Consider the following 19,910-nt stretch of genomic DNA (forward strand, 5'->3'; position numbering starts at 1 on the left):
CTCAAGTCAAAGCAAGAAATAGTTGCATCTCTATTCCAAGATGGAATTGCATTGTAGATTGATTGTCTATATGCACCTTCCATGATGTTATCAAACACTAAGATCATATCTTCCTTATAAAGACCTAGAAGAGTCATCGGTGGGCCAACCCTCTAGTTACAATCAAACTAAAGATCTTGACATTCCAACAAGAAACTTGTACATTGGTTGGTGTCCATGGTATTTTTACTCCGATTTTCCCCATTTATGACTGCAATCTGTCCAGTGTGTATTTTGATTTTCTAAAGTACATTTTAGATACAGGTGCCTTTAATTTAAAACAATACTTCTCCTTTTGACATTTGGTTGTTCCAGATTCCCATTTCTAATCAGCTTCTTTATTTTTTTAATGCACATTGAAGCAGCTAAGACGACACAAGTCAATGCTCAAAAGCAATCTCACATGCCCCACCCTAATCTCACAATCCCACATTCTGATTACTTCCTTCTCCAACTTGGCAAATTCCACAACTATGATAAAATTTTGTTACATCCTTTAAATTTAAGGCGAAAAATAATTCTCACTTACCAAAACTATTGTTTAGTCAATATCATAGTGTCCAGCTAATCCTTCGCAATGTTTTTCTTTAATCAGATTGTCTCTCATTGAACTCCTAGGTATACACAATTAAGTTCCCTTAAACATCCCATCCTAAATGAAATATTCCAGCCAATTGCTTCTGTCCACTGCAACAGGTTGTTTACAAGTTTTCCAAGGTCTAGCAAAATTAGGGTCATCCTCGCACAAGATCTTGTATTCAGCATATTCTAACACCTCAACTCTGATCTTTGTCAACAAATTCCTTCTCCTCAAAGCATCAGCAACCTTGGTTTAACTTACCACTCCAATGCTTCATCAATACTAAAGTATATATCTGTAAGAATTCAACTCATCTCATGTGTCTTTGATTCAACCTACCTTGACTATTCAAATACTACAATGCTTGGTGATCGTTGTATAACACAAACCCCTTAGGCAACAAATAATGTCTTTGCTTCTTTAAGGCTTGAACTATGGCATAGAATTATTGATCATACATTGAGTATCTTCCCTTTGCATCATTCAACTTCTTACTGAAATAAGAAGCAAGTTTTCCTTCTCGAGCCAATGCTGCTCCAATTCCATTCTGACTTGCATCACAATCAACTTGAAATACCTTAGTGAAATCAAGTAGGGCTAACATAGGTTGTTCCATCAACTTTTGCTTCAAAAATTCAAAGCTTTTGTGTGCTCCATTTGTCCACTTGAATTCTTTCCTATCTTCCCTTATTGTCTCATTCAGAGGACTACAAACTGAACTAAAATTCCTAATGAACTTTCAGTAGAAACTAGCCAATCAATGAAATGATCTTACTTCTCCAACACTTTCAGGTGTAAGCCACTTGACAATTTTTACAACCTTCTAAAGATCCATCTTCAGTCCTTCTATAGATATCACAAACCCCCAAGTATATTATCTCTTCCATCATGAAACTACACTTCTTGATGTTTATCAACACCACCTCTTCTCTCAACCTCTACAACACTTGTCTCAAATGCACCAAATGATCCTCTCCTACCTTACTAAAAATCAGAATGTCATCCAAATATACAATCACAAACTTTCCCAAGAATTTCTTCAATACCTTACTAAAAATCCATTATGTCATCCAACCTAGATGAGGGAAAACTATAATTCACTATGATTATGTTTGTGGCTCTAGAATCATTAAACATCCTGCACTCTCCATTCTTCTTAGGTGCTAATACTGCAAGTAGTGCACAAGGACTCAAACTTTCTTTGATCAAACCCTTCTTCAACAATTCTTGCACTTGTTTAGTCAACTCCTCAATCTCTGCAAGTGTCATCTATGTTTTGTTTTTCTTGGCAAACTAGTTCTAGGAATCAAATCCATACAATGATTGATACTCCTCACAAGTGGTAAACCATTAGGTACATTATCAAATATTATATCCTCATATTCTTTCAGCAACTCTTTTGTCTCCTCAATTTGTCCTTCTAATCCTAGGTCAGACTTGTTAGGAATCAAATCATAACATACATTCTCATATCTCAAGCCATTCAAGAATTTCCCACCTTCAACCAAGCAACCGCTAACACTAGTACAAATCTCACTGCAGGTGTTTCTTCCGAGGATAACAACACTTGTTTCGTTTCATTTGCCACAATAATATATCTATTATTTCAATGATCATGCAATGCTTATTTATCAAAATGTCATGGTCTACCCAACAAGATATGACACACATCCATAAACATAATATCACATTGAACTTCACCATGATAAGATCCAATCTTAAATTTCACCAAACATTGTTCTCTTACCAGTACCTTATGACCATCTTGAATCCATGCTATATGATAGGGCTTAGGGTGCTTCAATCTCTACAACTTCAACTTGTTCACGAATTCCTCTGATGTTAGGTTATCAAAAATACCATCATCAATGATCACCTTGCAACATTACCTTGAATTGTGCATCTTGTCTGTTGGCAAGTTGGCTAAGTAGTGGAATGTGATCATTAATGGCAACACTATGTATGGTTACAGCCGCTTATGCTGAAGATATGGTTTAGATATCTTAATATGAAGAAATTGACTAAGTATAAGAAGGGAAAATAGGCAACAGTCAAATCGTTTTTGCCAATGAGCTTCATGGGAAACAAATAGAAGGATATTATTTTTGGATATGACATAATGGAGAATATCTATGATATACTTAAGTTCGCTAATGTTACTATGTTAAATGGCACATGTTGTGGATAGATAATCAAATGACATTTTGTTATCACAAAGGCAGAGTACATGAGAGAGAATGGATATCTTGGCTAAGGCATTGAATTGACTTGTCAATTCGAGGACTTGGCAATATAGGGACAACATCCTAGATGTTAACCCTTACTTAGCAGATTGTGATAACATGTTTTGGTAACGTGTTAGTTATTCGGACCGACTAAATAGAGAATTAAGGAAAAGGGTATAAAGGAAGAGTTTTGGGCATGCTACGCTATGTTTATCATATGCGAGCTTTGTTTGTGATGTTATGCAAATGTTATGATGATCAGAGCAGAGAAGAGGTATATGGGTACGATCAGATGCAAGGAACAGCAAAGGACTAATCAGATATTTGAGGTATATGTATAGTCATCTTTTGGTATTTTGCTATACTACTTGTAAAGTTGTATATTGTTGTAGAGTTGTGAGTTCATTTCGTAATACAACTCCTAACAGGATTGAGGCCTCTAACAAGGACAAATACAATATATGTATGTAATAGACTCCCAACAAGGTCAAAAAAATTTACAAGGTACTTTTGATTAGTGGATTATTTTGTGGGTACCATCCCTACCAGGGTTTTCCCTTGGCTAGGGTTTCCCTAGTTAACAAAGTATACTGTTATGAGTTTCTATGTAGGATGTTCTTTAATACTTTTTAGTTTTCTAGCTTATGAATGTTTATGGTTTATTTATAATATCCATAATTGAGAAAAAAGTGTTGGAATACTGATTCAACCACCACCACCCCCCCCCCCTTAATATTCCCTATTTCTAACAATTGGTATCAGTGCTCAATTACAAATAAGTCTAATAGCTCGAGGAAGATCAGTATGGATTCAGAAGATTTACAAAGAAACTACGAAGCAACTCTTCAGGAATTGGATCAAGCTAATGATGAAAGAGATAGGTTGAAGACCAAACTTAAAGATGCACAGGATTTCATTAAAAAGCTGAAATATCAGATTGAAAATTCAAAATCTAAGAGGAAAGAGCTAATAGATCAGGTCAAGGACTCAGATTCAATTGTAAAGCTAAGAAAGGAGAATGAAATACTAAAGCACGAACTTGAGATCACAACACTAAAGATGAGTATGATGTTAGGTGAGCGAAAAGTAGAAGCAAATGTGAAAGTTGAGGTCACAAATATGAAGTCACAACTTACTAAGGTAAAATCTGCACTTGAAGATACAAAGTTGAAATTCACAAAACTTGAGAAATAGAACAGTATTGTAAAAGGAGAACTTGTACAAACCAAGCTATATCTTGAGAGGTTTATTCAAGCACAGATATACTTGATGAGCAGTTAATGGTACAAAAACCTAAAGGTGATATGACAGGCAGTGGCTATATTGAATGAGAATCATCAAAAGAATCAGAGATACAGTTAAGCATGAACAAGAACATAATCAGTCATAAAATCAGAACAACCATCCAGGAGATCAGACTGAACAACCAAGAAAATCATTCAAAGGTAGATGTTATGCATGCAACAAGTATGTATACATAAAGAAGGATTGCTGAGGTAACACGGATACTTAACCCTTTACTGGATACTGTTTCAATTGCTTTCTTTATGGACACAAATCACATGAATGCAAGAAGCCTAATCAGAGATCTAGTGCGAGAACAAATGAAAGACCTAACATGGCAGCAAGAAATCCTTTGAGAATGAACAATGTTATCAACAATGGAGTTGTGTGCTACAAATGCAACAACTTTGGACACAGTACCAGAGGTTGCAGATTGCAGGTCAAACAATTTAGACCAAGCTTTGGAAATGCAGTTATTGCATGTCATATTTGCAACAATTTAGGACATACAGTTAGATTCTGTAGATTTAATGGATTCATGAATGCTATGAGAATACCTAATGTGAGAAGGAACAACTTTGGTGGAAGAAGGAATGAAAATGTTAACAGATAACAGTATGAGGGCATTGACAAGACATTTGTAAGAGAAGTGTTGCAAACACAAAGGTGTGTAAGGAAAAGGTGCAGGATTGCACAAAAAACAAGGTAGATGCAGTACCTAGCACTAAACCTTCTACTTCAGCCTAAATAGCTATCATACCTACAAGTGGAGCACTTTATCGGTAAATTATTGAACCCTGAAATCAAGGAATTAAGGTATGCGAAGTTAGTGACATATTTTAGACATTCTAGATGATATATCTCAGTTCGCAGAAGTTTATATGAAGAATTGGAAGATCACTATGAAATTTGGTGTATTCAGTGGAGTTCATCAGCTTTTTGTGCTTTCATAATGTGCATTTATTGCTAAATTGTTTTCACATGGATTTAAGGGCAAAACTCAAGTTATTGTTCACCATTCAAGCAAATTGACAGAGAATGGAGCTTAGAGTGTGATTACAAAGAGATTTGTAAGCATTTACAGTGATTTCATTGGATGCCCTAGTGCAAGCATAAAAATATGTACTATGGACCTTATTACAGAGCACTATAACATGCAGTACAAAGGAAACATTACAGCTGATCTATTTGGGATGCTAAAGGGATTTCAAAAAAAAATGAAACAAAGATATAGAATCCCTATGTCAGTAGTTGAAAAATATGTTAAGACCATTTGCTTGTGGTAGAAACTGACAACACAAATGGAAGCAATAGAACCCAAAAAAATCTTTATTCATCCTATCGGTTATGACGTAGATGAAGCAACTTTAGTTGGATATGCAGAAGTGATGCTTGCATTACCCAAGGACACAAGTTGTGAAAGATGGAGGATATGCAGAGAAATTCAATTCAGTCAGAGCAGTTGTACAAAGGCACAAGAAAAAGTTGAGAAAAAATGGTAGAGAAAATTACTATGGAAGGAGGTATAACAAAAGAAGAGTGGCAAGCAATTAAAAAGAAATCAAGTGAAGTTTACTCAAGAACCAAGCTTCAAGGCACAAGCATTGAACAGGTTAAAGAAACTATCTCAGAGGCTGCAGACACTCAAGATTCAGAAGAGGTTGAAATCACAAAGGTAGAGGTTAAACCTAAACCTTGCAGTACTCCGAGAAGATCTACAAGGTCTACACCTTTGGTGAAGATAGGGGAGCAGCTAAACAGTGAGCCCAAGAGGATTCCAAGGAAGAAGGCAAAGGCCCAAGGCTCTAGTGTGAAAAGATCTAAGGTTGCTAACAAGAGAAAGCCCCGAAGAGCAAGAAAACAAAGAAAGATGATAAGGCTGAAGCACAACCTAATGTTGTAGAAGTACCAAAAGAACCTGAGATTGATATTGAAGTTGAGAGATGAGACAAGATAAGATAAAATTATTAATGTCCAACAAAAGGCCACAAAAGGTGTATGGCACTGAGAGTTTACAACCAGACAGTTGACAATAGTAGGAGCACCAAATGATGTCCGAGGAAAACGAACAACACGAATCAAAAGAAATAAGAAGAGAGAGGACAAGAAAAAGACTAGGAGTCCTTCCTTGGCAAAAAGAAATCAGTCATAGAAGGATAAGACTGTGAATGGACGGGAGCCTTGAACTGTCTCTGTGAACTCATGGAGGAGTGTCGCTGACGCAAGAAACCAGTGCGAGATCTGACAGATTTGGAATGATCACTGATAGAACTAGCCGGCCTTTTCACACCCTATAAAGGAGATAAGGGTGCAAAAAAAGTAGCAATAGGCTGATCAGAGCTATCCCAATGAGGAAGTAGTGACTGTAGAGTACCATCATGTAGCAAAGTGGCCTCCTAAAGATAGAGTGCTAAAAGCAGTCTTGAAACAAACAATAAAATCTCCCTCTGATCTCATAAAAGATACGGCATCGAAAAATAAAGTGAGTCTCTATCTCAACCTCAACTAAAGTACACAGCTTACAAATCTATTCTCCTCTATCAATATGATGGTCAGTCTGAGCACGAAGACGATGAGAACCAACTTTGAAAGACCCTAGAGAGATACAAAGAGCATGACTCCACCATCGAGAAAGGTAACTAGGACGAACAATAATCCCATCACTGATCTCCAAAATGTGCTCCACATAGAAGGCTATCCTCAGATGTAAGCCACCATGAGGGTTAGTCCAAGTAGTAATAATATATTGTCTATACATATCAAGTCTAACATGCTCATTTAACTCTTGTTTAGATGGGAGCAGGGGCATTCAGAGAGAACTGATACGGAGGGAGACGATCAATGTCAATTCCAATTGAGCTCAACAAAGAAGCAGCCTGTGCATACCAACAACGAGCACGAGAGCTAGTATCGGAATGTGCAATAGCAACAGAAGAACAATATGGCAAGTAGGAATATCTATCATGCTCACCAACCGAATCCACAAAACCACGCAGACGATGAAGGAACCAAATTAGATCAAATATAGCCACAAAACTGAAGGGATGAGCACCAAACTTAGCAAGAATGATATTGTGAGGAGTAAATCTGTGACATCGAATGATGTGTTGTAGAAGCAATGTTTGAGCCCGCTCAATCGAGGCCCAGTTAGAACTAAAGAGAGAAGGCCCCCAAACCATTGAGCCATAAAGAACAGTTGGCTGAACAAGGAAGTCCAACGAAGTATCCTAGAAATGGTGTCTGAAACATTGTTTCTCAAGCATAGCAAGAGAACCCATACCCTTACTAACTCTGGATTGTATCGTCAGTCTCATACTAAAGCGAGGCCCAGAAAACTTAACTCTCAGATACATATAAGAAGAAGTGATCTCAATCTTTTGCCCCTAAAAAAAGAAATGAAGATGAGAAGTCTTTAAGCAATTAAAGATCATAACCCGAGTCTTACCCAAGTTAACTGCAAGCTGCCTCTAAACACAAAAGGAAGCCAAACCATCCAGAAGCTTCTATAAACTCTCTAGAGAAGAAGCAAGAAGAAGCACATCATCCGTGAAAAGAAGAATGGAGATCAAAACCTAGTGTAAGTAGCAACCGTCACTTGGGAGCGAAGACTTCGAAAGGAAGTCCTCAAGCTCATCAATGTACAAACCGAACAAAGTGGGAGATAGAAGGCAGCCTTGCTTAACTCCAACGGTGCTATGGATTGAGATTGAGAAACCAACAACAATTTCATAAAATCTCATGATAGCCGTTAGTAACATATCTGAAATCCCAATCTCCTGAAGCCTTTGAAGAAAATGGAAGCCAGAAGTAAAGAGAATTACAGAAAGAGTAGAACATGATGGTAAACTAGAACAGATTTCAAAAGTTTTACTGGAGTTATGATAAGCAGCAACAAAGTATGGTAGAGAATTCAGTCATAAAACACTCGTTAAATTTCAAGAGGAACTTGGTAGAGCTTAAAGGAAGTATTCTTGATCACTTATTTAACAAGATTGAGGAAAAAAGGTTGAGGGATTTAGAAGAAGACAAGAAGATGAGAGAAGACAAAGTAGGTGAGCTATGTACTCTTATCAGCTTTGATGATATGCATGAAGTTCTTAATCAAGTGAAAGCAAAGCTAAGAACAAAAATGAGACTTGTTAAGCTCATGACAGGAATGTATGATGAGGTAGGAATTGAAACAGAAAAAACACTAATTGAAGAATTAAATGATCCTAGACTCAAAAAGTCAAAGCCAAAAACAGGGTCAGTTGGAATAACAGTTAATGAGCCTACTATTAAGTCTACAAATGATGATGACACAAGCCAATTCATTAGTACTATCAAACAACTTGATTCTGTATCAATGGAGTACCTATCACTTTGGATGCCTCACCTAAACAGGAAGAACAGAACAAGCAAGAAGATAACTTGGATAACACAGGTGATATTGGTAATATAATGTCAGAAGCAGTAGACACGGCTGGTCAAATCAGTGACAGTGACAAAGAAAAAGATCAACAGAATGATCGGAATGTAGAAGCAGATCAAGGTCAACAAGACATGGAAATGGATAAGACTGAATTGTCATCTATGGAAAATGACAATAAATCTTCATTTCCCATAGCAGATGATGCTAATAAAGAGGATACACAGACAACAATGGCAGAACAGAGGATATCAGAGAAAGCAAAGGTGGATACTCAGTCCACTATAGTAGATCAGAGGTCAATTGAGAAAGATAAGGACATAACCACACCTTCTTCACCTAACACATCAATTAAATCATTGTTGGCAAGTAGCAGTTTTGATGAGGACATCAAAAGTTAGTTAAAAATGATATGGATGAAGATGGTTCTATGCAAATCTCATTATTTGCATTTGCTAAAGCTGAGGAGAAATCAGAGAATAAGTTTGAAATGCATGCAAAGATACTTGAGAAAGCATTGGATGGATTGCAAAAGACTTTGCCTACACCTACAGCATAACCAGGTACAAATATTGCAGAGAATTTGAGTATGGTAATTGAGGAATTTGATAGTCATTTTGCTACATTGACTGAGACAGAAAAGGTTTGAGCACAACAAGAGTTTGAAACTGCACAATTCCATAGAGTGTGTACAAACATTGTCAATGATATTTTAGTTATTGATGAATGCATTAAAAACATCATAGGATGTATTGCTGAAGGTAGGAAGATGTATATGGCTTGCACAAGATCATACCACTATGTAGAAGATGTCACAAGGTGCATAAAAGAAGATGATAAGCTAGAGCAGCTAGCAAAAGATCTTGAGCAAAAGAGTAAGTGTGGTTGAAATGGACAAGAAGGTAGGCAAAAAAATTCTTGATGTCATTCACAATTTGGAGCATGAGAGGAATAGAGTTTTGGGGAGATTCACCCTATTAAGGAACCACTTGACCCCTAAATTATATATACTACAGAAGGAGCTTGAGACTTTGGAAGCCTCAAGAAAATCATATGAATCAGTTACTCCTATGGACCTAAATGGAGCAGAGATAGAAGCATATGCTATTTGTGCAGTTATTCATGTAGCAGTATCAGTCAAGAAATCATGGGATGCAGAATGTTAGACTCTTTAAGGAGAACTTTGCAGACATCCTAAGGTATGTGGACTAAAGCATGTTCTGGCGATACAATTTTAATTTGTACATAAGTAACTCACCTTTGCCACTGATGTCAAAAAGGGAGTAATAGACTGTAAAAAATATATAAGAAGTGGGAACAGTAGTTAATGTATGTACAAGGGGGGAGAAAGGATATTATATGATGACCACAACTTTGACGATTTTAAAATTCTGAAGCTTTTGAACACTTGCCAATTTTTCACTAAGTGTTGCCATCAATGCGAAAGGGGGAGATTGTTGGCAAGTTAGCTAAGGTAAGAAATAAAATGTTGTCATTAATCTTAGTATCAAGTAATTGACTAAGTATAACAGGGGAAAATAAGTAACAATCAAATTGTTTTTGTTAACGAGCTTCACTGGAAGTAGATGGAAAGCTATACAGCAGAATGGAGAGCATATATGATATACTTAAGTTCGCTAATGTTAGTATGTTAGATGGCACATGTTTTAGATGGATAATCAGATGGCAGTTTGTTATTGCAGAGGCAGAGTACACGAGACTGAATGGATATTTTGGCTAAGGCATAGAATTGACTTGTTAACTCAAGGAGTTGGAGATATAGGGACAACATCCTAGATGGTAACCCTTACTTAGCAGATTGTGATAGCATGTGTTGGTAACATGTTACCTGGTAATTCAGGCCAACTGAACAAAGATTTAAGGAAAAAGGTTAAAGGAAGACATTTTGGATATGCGAAGACACCAATGGTTATGCTATGCTATGTTTATGATATGCAATCTTTGTTTGTGATGTTATGCAAATGTTTTCATGATCATAGGAAAGGCATATGGGCATGATCATATGCAAGGAACAACAAAGGACTAATTAGATATTTGAGGTATCAGATCAGTAATCTTTTGGTGTTTCTCTATACTACTTTTAATGTTGTATATTGTAAGCTCATTTTGCAATGCAACTCTTAACAAGGTTAAGGCCTCTAACAAGGACAAATACACCATATGTATGTAATCGACTCCTAACAGGGCCGAAACCTTTTACAAGGTAGTTTTGATTAGTGGATCATTTTGTGGGTACCATCCCCATCGGGATTTTTCCTTGCCAAGGTTTCCCTAGTTAACAAAATATGGTGTTAGGAATTTCTTTGTGGGATGTTCTTTATTGCTTTTCAGTCTGCTAGCTTATGCATGCTTATGGTTTATTTCTGATAACCACAATTGGACAAAAAGTGTTGGAATACTGAATCACCACCACCCCCCTCGCCCCACCCCCCATCATTCCTTATTTCTAACACAAACTTCTTCTCTGCAATGGTTCTTGATTCATTTCATTCTGACATAGGGCTCTCCTTACCATCAAAGATTCTCCATCTTCAAGTTGGTTTAGAGATTCAATAGGCTCCTTTTAAGCAAACGCATTCCTTCCCCTAGTATCTAACCTCTTGTTTGAATTTCCTTGATTACATTCAAATGCCCGAAGTCCTCTACCACATTTGAAACAAGTTACTCTAAACAATCTTCGATCATCTCTCATATACCCATTATGTCCTCCATTTCTGTAGAAGTTCCTATTATCCCTTCAGTGTGAGCTTTCTTCTTTGCTTTTTGTCTTAGCCTGGTTCTGATTTATCTGAAATCTTCCTTCTCTAGCAAAGGATCTGCCTCTCTAAAATCTTCTACCTCCTGCTCTGTCTTTGCTCCTCCCTTATGTTCAACTTCTCTTCAAGCCTTTAGGGCATATTGGTAAGCCTCTTCCACACTCTAAAACTTGATCAAACTGATCTCATGTTATCAACACCATCAAACCCTTGAGATACTTTGTAAATCTCTCAACATCATCCTCAAGATGGTCAGATTTGAAGTTCGACTTATAGAATTCCTCTATATACTCCTTCACACTAGTTTCCTTTGTTTTAAGTTTTGCAACTTCCTAAACAAGCTCGCATGATAATCAACAGGTAAGAACTTTGCCTTCGACTTATTTATCATCCTATCCAATGATTTGATTTTATCCTTGCCTCTTCTTTGTCGATCTGTCTACAAATATTCCAATCATTATGATGCATGTTTTCTCAACTTTGTGTAAGCATAGTTTTCCTTCTTATCCTCATGTGTATACTTTTCCTTCTTATCCTCATGTGTACCCTCAAAGACCAAGTACTTTTCCATCTTTCTGATCCAATCAAGCAATTCATATGAATCCAACTTGTCAGCATAGTCAGGTAGATTGAAATGTGGCTTGGTATTTACCCTAGCTAGGGATCTTAGGAGTCTAACATCTCTGTGTTCAAGTTTGAGTTCTTCTTCCATGATTTCTTCTTCTTTGTCACTCACATCATCAACATGTCAACCTCTTCTCTAGGCCATTTTAACAGCTGCAATCTGTCTCAACATATCCAACACATTTGCATCTCCTCTCAGTCCAAAACCTCTAGCATTTTCTCTTTGAGCGATTTTTGTGCAAGTCCTCTACAATTGCAGGTCAAATCCATACTCTTCCACCACACAACAAATATATCTAGGGCTTCGCATGCTCAAGAACAAGGATTTGCCAACATAGGAACGAAAGCTCACTCTGATACTACTTGGTTCGGTCACAGTAGAAGGAACAGTCCAACAATCTACAGGTCAATATGAGGAAAGAAGCTGCAAGGATGAGGCCAAAGGAATATTGAGCTCGAGAACAGCCAAATGTTGTAGGCAGGAAGATGCATAGAAGCTAATGAGGGAAGCTGGAGTTCTTTGGACCTTCTACTATGATATGGAAAAGGTTCTAATCTCCATGAACAACATCCATTGGAATGGCATCACAGAAGTTAACAATGATTTTCCATTAATGTGTGGTGTGGTTTGTCTTTCCATAGAGCAAGATGCGGGAAAAATGTGCAATTGGGTTTCCATTTTCTGATGCAGTAAGGAGCTTCTCTATTCAACAAACTGGTGGATTGGGTTGGTCTGATATTGCAGATTGAAGACTTGCTCAAATGAGGATGTGGTTCATGGACATGAATAATGGATTGAGATGTAAGTCAGTGTTTCTTTGTGTTCTTGTCTTTTGTCATCTCTTTTTGGCCTGTGAACCATTTTCAAAGTGGTTGTTAGGGAGTTATGTATCTAGCCTTTATTGGGCCTTTTCTCTACTTATAGTTGATAAGTCTTGGTTTAGCATACTGTTCATGGTTATAGTTCATAAATCATGGTATACTTTAGCGTATTGTTCATTTATTTCTATGCAGTTCTATCTTCAGGTGAGGCCACAATAAGAAACCCTGGATATGTCATTTATAGACTTGCAATAAATCCTACCATGTTGCCAAAGAATAAAGATATTTTGCAAAATGAATTTATCATACGAGACAAAGTATTCCATTAATATCTAGAAGAGTAGAGGATAGAAGAATGTTATCAATCCTTGAATCATTTTCAATGCATTCCTAAACAAACCCAAAACTGAATTCAAATGCCTGACAATGTATAAGAACAATATGATTCTCTTTCAGTTTTATTGGATAAGTTCCTTGAAATTGTTCATAAAAAGGTTCCTAATTGTTGAATCCTTTATTAGTAATAAAATACAAAATTTGTAAACAAATACATTTAGTTAAAAATTTATAGAACCATCTTTGGGAATGGCACTAGAAAAGGAAGCCTGATAAAAATGTAGCTTGAAATCTACATCAACTCTTACCAACTGCCCAATATGTTGACCAAGCTTAATATAGATTCCTCCGTTTTGGAAACATAGCTCCTGAAGTCTATTTGCACTTCTAAGGTGAACTTCATGTTTTGCTTTTGTTCTCTCAACACTTCCTTCAGGCAATCCCCATAATGAATACTCATAATCTGAAGAGTAATTTCAACAGAAATCAGAAAATAAACTCAAAGAGTAGTCATTCATAATCCAAATAATAGTTTTAAACAGTTAAAAAATATAGTTTTCTGTAAAAGGATTTAGTGGAGACAACAAATAAAGCAGAAGCAGCAGCTTCAAATGTCGGACTGAAGCTTGCTGCCTCTGTAGGCACCCTTTGTTGTCGAACAAGATTCGCAGAATGTTATTGGTGCAACAGTCGAAATTTCTAGTCAATATTGGTGCTTATATAGTATTCTGGATGATGATTGCTCTTTAAGTTTCCTAGTTCAATTTCCTTCTATCATGACAAATCCTTAAAGAGAGTAATCCAGCTGCAGTTTTTCTTACCAATTGTGGATTTTGTCATAATATGCCTTCTTTATTAAGGGCAGGTCTTGATGAGTTAGTCTTAGATTGTAACACCACAAAGATTCCTACCAACATCCGAGAGCCTAGTTAGAGAAATATACATGAAGAAGCCATCTTTAATTATCAATTTGATTTTGGAGATTAAAACATTTGGATGATGAATTGCGTTTTAGGATTAAATGTTTAAAATTTAAATGGTAATTTTGATATTGAGTCTTGATAACATTTTGTATTCTTGGATTTGAGAGGAAGCTAGACTAGCATGTGAATGGAGCAATGCTCTAAAGTAATCTTTAGATAATCTGAGATCCCATAATTACGTATTTAACTATCCTAAAACTGTTTATTTATTCACCCAATTTATTCATGCTGCAGTACCTTGGTAAATCAGATCAGGGTTGTGGAAGGCATAGGTGATGCAGAGTACCAGGCAAAGTCCAAGGGAGTTAATACGTAGGTGACAACCGTGGCATCCAGGGAGATTGCACAGTAAAATGTCAGTGATAAGGTCAGACCAGTGAATGAGTAGGTGGAGGGATGAGAATTGTCAATGCAAACAAAGGAGCTTCCCCCAAAAAACAAGCAATTGGTAACGGAAACTGGTGAAAAAAAATATATATTCAAGGATCATAAAACTGTGTTAGCTTTTTAATTTGTACATTTCATTATAAGTACAGCCCAAAACAAAATAATATATAAGGTGAACCTCTCCTTAAATTCGAAGAAACTCCCCCAGAACTAACCAAACCATAGGCCCTAGACTGTGGACGAAACTACAAGTACACACGCTATTTTCATGTGCCCAAACTAAAACGCAGTCATAAATAGGAGTTAAGCCTGTAAGTAACATATAAATGAAGAGGGCCAACTAGATTGGAAGAAATTAAAATGTTAATAACATATATTTTTAGAGGGCCAATTAGCCAACGAGACACTAAATTAAATTAAATCTGTTTGAGGAAGTGGCCAACCTCTTGAGGAGACGCCTCTCTTAGAGGAGTCGCTATGTTAAGAAGCATGAAAGGGTGTAAAAAGGGAGGAGTTGAACGAATATGGAAAAACAAAAACACACAGAAGACATAAGCAGGGATAAGCCCTAAAGAAGTGAGTCAACAAGACAGCAGCAGCAGCAGCAATAATAAATCAAAGCAGTGGCACCTATAAAAGCATATATACATATACATACATACATACATATATATATATATATATATATATATATATATATATATATATATATATATATATATATGCAATCAGATCAGAAAATCAAGTGTGGTATGCATAAATATGTGTTATTTATGGGCTGTAATTTATGTGGAATAATGTATTTGAAGAATTATCCTTAGTAAATTGATATCAGCAATTATGTGGGATGACTAGACTCCCAATCTGTCTGTCAATTTGCTGCAACCAATGGTGAGGTCAGGAAGGAGAGCAAGGAAAGAGAAACAGTTAGGAGGTCCTCTTCTAAGCACACCACCTCATAGTGGTGACGGACAGTCCCCTGAAGCCAAGGAGGCATAAAGAGTGAACCTTGGCTTAGAAGAGAAGGATGCTGTGGACAACCCATTGGGTTTTACCCACCAACCTCAACAATGGTTGCAATGATTATTGGAATGAATTCAATTGGATCTCAATTATTGATGGTGAATAAGGTGGCACTAGTGTCCTCATTGATGGTAAATAAGGTGGCACTAGTGAGGGGAGAAGATGCAAGTGTCCTCACTAGGCACACCACTTCATGAAGGATGGATGGCGGAAAGCCCAATGAAGCCATGAGGGATGGTATATCCACTCTTGGTCCCAGGGTAGAGAGTCGCTTTGGGCACCCTATCATTTATAAATGTTTTGCAAGGTTGCCAAGAGACGTTTATCCAGACCCCTATTATGTGTCCCCTATGCAGCAAGCGTAGAGTATGGGGGACAACATCTCTCGACCTCTCCTGAAGTCTGCCCTTGAAAAAATCAACATTTCTGGCTTTAAAAACATTAAAACACAAAAATACCTAAAAAATGTAATGTCTTTTGCCAATGACAAGTGACAGAAACATGCAGCATTGATGAAAGGAAGACATGGCTATGGTGATGGAAAAACACAATGCAAGAAAAACAAAAAAAACCTGACACATAGGATCAGTCAAGGTAGGCAGAGAGATTTTACATTCTAGATTAAATCCTACTTTCTTTTACAGTTTTAAATTTTAATTGACATCCACAATCTACCCAGCTAGTGAGATACATTATTCAATCCCTCAAATCAAAACTATTTCAAATATGAGATACGCAAAAAAACTACCAATTCGTTTGCCCTTAGTATTCATCCCAAGCAGTTTGAATCTTCTTAAACAATTTGAAATTATGCATTAAAAAATGGCATTAATAATTTGTAAAAGCTAAGAACTAAAAAGTTATGAGTAATCATGCAAAGAACTTTACCATATAAACCTGCCAAACAAATACCATTCCCATGTAAAATCAGAAATCATATACTCAAAATAAGGGCAACTGTTTGCTATAACATTTGATACTTCAAATTGTAAAGAAGAGATTTTGGAGCACATTTGAATTTGGAATTTTTACGTTCAATGCCCATTCACAGGCTATATTGCCATTAATATATTCATTAATTTATTGAGTAGAATTGCTGTAAAAGACAACATCAGTCTAGAATTGTGTTCATAATAAAATGGCAAGAACAAACATACCATTCAGTCTATAGATTAAAATAAGAGACATTTTGGTGTTACCTGTCATCTGCCATAGCAGAAAACTGAAAATTATCAGACATGCTGCTAATATGTTTTTTTATTAAAAAAATTGTACAGAATGTCAGGTGGGGAAGGACAAGACGTGAACCCCTTGTGGAAGTCTGTTGACCATTTTCAAGGGCCACGAGTTTCAAGTGGAACAGCCGTGATCAAATGCAAACTTTGTCCAATGGCATGGCAAGGTACTTACACGAGAGTGAAGGCTCATTTCCTTCACCAACCTAGAAAACGTGTTGACCCTTGTATAAATGATTCAGAAGGATATGAGGCTGTGAGGAAGCAAGAAAAGGGCTGATGGAAAAGTGTATAATATGAACTGCTATTCAATGATAGGGCCAAATGCTGCAGACAACTTTTGCAGAGGTTCAGAGGTTTGAGAACGCTCATTCTCAGATTCTATGAGTGGGATGCAAATCCCTTCTCTTTCAGCAAGTGTTCAAACCAGCCCAAGAAAGGAATTCTGATCCAACTTTATCATTTCAATGCCTCTTATCAAATTAGCGCCTGAAGCAGTAACCAGAGATGAGGAACGTAAATTTGGGGTTGTTTTGAGGGGAGGTAATACACTGTTGGCAACTCCAAGCTGATCACATGCCTTACAGTGGAAGTGGCGGCAAAAAATTTTATAAGGGAGAAGCACTTGAATCAGGGTTAGTGCACATTTTGTTAATGTTATGCCCAGAACTTAAGATAAACAGCAATAAACAAAAATAAAGAACAGAAAGACGCAATGATTTATCCTAAGAAAACCCTCCAACTTTCGGGGAAAAACCCAGCTACACCAAAAAAATATCTCTTTTATTAAGTAATAGAGGTCTGAGTACAATGCTTCTAACTGAAAACAATACTCATCACACAAAGCAATGATAAATATCTAAAATTGAGAGACTTCATATCATAAACGAAAGTCTCTTCCTTTTCCAAATGTGTCTCTTCATATTTCCAAACACAAGTGTCTTTGTACTCTCAAACGTTTCCCTTCATATTTCCAAATGTGAGTATATGAAAGAGCACCATGCAGATAATCAAGATATCTCCTGCAGCTACAAACATCAACATTCCCTTTTAGCAAAGGAGATAACATTTGCAGATTTCAAGCCATCATGACAAACACAATCGCTGCACCATGTGTGTGAACAACAAAACTTTATCTCAATTTTTGCTCAACATGACATTCACCTTGGTTACTCCTAGAAGGTGAAGAACCTGAAAACTAAGTCATGGAGTCGCACACGTGACTTCAACCATGGCTACTCTTAGAGAGTGGATCCACCATGGCTACTACCAAAGGTTGAAGAACCAAAAAACTAATTCATGCAGTCTCACACATGACTTCTACCATTGCTACTCCCAGAGAGTGAATCCACCATGGCTACTCAACGAGAGTCGATTCACCATGGTTACTCCCAAAGGGTGGAGCAAGGGCTTTCACTTCAAACTTCTCTTGTAGAGAAGAATGCATTTACAAAGGATTGCACCTCAAAGATCTCCCCACATAGAAGAACTAATCAACAAGGGATTGCGCCTTGAACTTCTCTCTCACAAAGAATAACTCATTAACAAGGGATTGCACCTCAAACTTAGCCTCACAGAAAAGAACTCATTAAAGCACATAAAAGATCATGTGAATGTTTGAGACTCCCTCTCAATAGGACTTCTTTAGAGAATGCATCAAATTCTTTCCCTCCTCTACAATCTCTCAATGTGCTCCATGATCCATCTTGCAAACATTTAGAGAGATTAGTAATAGTTCATAGAATCAACCTAACACGAAGAGAAATACCAATGCTAGAAGCATACATAATTCACTATTATAATGCATGAGTGAATAATCACATAAAAATTCATGAACATTAAATACTTGTCTCTTTAATTTTCTAATCCAAACGTAGGCCACAAGACTTTGCAAGAACACTTTTGAATGATCATCATCATGCATATACTTCACACAACACAAGTGATTTTCAAATGCAGAGTTCTCAACACTACATTTTGTCGGTGCACAATAATCCCATAATATTTTGCCAAAAGAATCACAAACACTCATGGGACTCTCCAATCGATGCTAAAACATCTGCTCAATAGATTCTCTCACATTCCATCAATTGTAACACGAACGCAGGCCACAAGACTTTGCAAGAACACTTTTGAATGATCACCATCATGCCTATACTTCCTACAACACAGATGATTTCAAATGCAAAGCTCTCAACACTACATTTTGTTAGTGCACAATAATCCCATAGTATTATGCCTAAAGAATCACCAACACCCACAGGGCTCTCCAATTGATGCTAAAACATCATGTCAATAGACTTTTTCCCAGTCACACAAAGGGACACAAGCATTACAATACAACAAAACTGACGGCAAATCAAATGCCAACATACTCATGTTAATAGATATCTTTATAACAAATACAACTCCTTATGATTGAAGTCTTTAAGGCTAATCGATCAATAAGCCTACTAATTTTTTACAAGAATCTAACCATCTCATATAAAGAAAACTGATTGTAAATAACACAACTTGATGATTATGCACAGATCATCTAAATTGATAATGCCAAAAATTGCAATTATCTCTCAAAACTTATATTCTCAGAACAAGAGAATATCAAGAAAACAAAGACACAAAAACATATGCCTAACTCCCCTAAACTTTCTTCCCATCAAATGATCTCAACTACAACCCGGTTTTGAAAAACCACGCAGTGATATTGAGAGTCCATCATTCTATAACACAAAAATGCCAACACTAAAGAGTAATCAATAGGTTGATAAAAAGAAAATGACAACAGCAGTTGTCAAAAAGAACATAATCAAAGAACTAACCATATTGAAGACCCTGTTTGACTAATCGCCAACGTCTCCCTTCAGGATTCATGACATGGTTTAACAACCTCCTATGTCCTCTATGAGTCTAGTGGTTGTATCGAGCATTAAAAGGTCAATCTTTTGGTGCAACAACCACCACTCTAATAGAGCCAATGATATAAATAAGTCAACAGCAGCCAATAATGAAATGACAACTCCAATAAATAAACCGTTGACAATTCATTTTCACTAAAATGATGATAAACTTTGCCAAAAAATAGAATAAGAAGAGCAATGGGCAGAAATACTTTCACAATTCAAACACAACAAATCATCACAAAGAATATGAAGCTATCAAACCAGGTCCAAAAATGGACAAAAGAAAC

The 19,910-nt window shown here is 36.7% G+C and overlaps 1 protein-coding gene across 5 annotated transcripts in view; it reads right to left on the reverse strand.

Annotated features, from left to right (window-relative positions):
* Positions 1 to 19,910, reverse strand: part of ATH9 (ABC2 homolog 9) — a 229,610-nt gene that overhangs the window by 175,504 nt on the left and 34,196 nt on the right. For 4 of the 5 annotated variants that reach the window (XR_016363885.1, XR_016363886.1, XM_089825591.1 and 1 more), the window contains exon 2: positions 13,404 to 13,558. The exons of the other annotated variant lie outside the window; for it this stretch is intronic. Coding sequence is in view for 2 of the 4 variants with exons in the window: in XM_089825591.1 (XP_089681717.1) it covers positions 13,404 to 13,558 (155 nt within the window). In the remaining 2 variants the exon portion in view is untranslated. The remainder of the gene's footprint in view (positions 1 to 13,403; positions 13,559 to 19,910) is intronic. 5 annotated transcript variants of the gene reach the window in all.

The sequence above is a fragment of the Cupressus sempervirens genome, chromosome 4 (genome assembly GCF_028749045.1).
Source record: "Cupressus sempervirens isolate cs-2001-9-10 chromosome 4, ASM2874904v1, whole genome shotgun sequence".
NCBI classification, from domain to species: domain Eukaryota; kingdom Viridiplantae; phylum Streptophyta; class Pinopsida; order Cupressales; family Cupressaceae; genus Cupressus; species Cupressus sempervirens.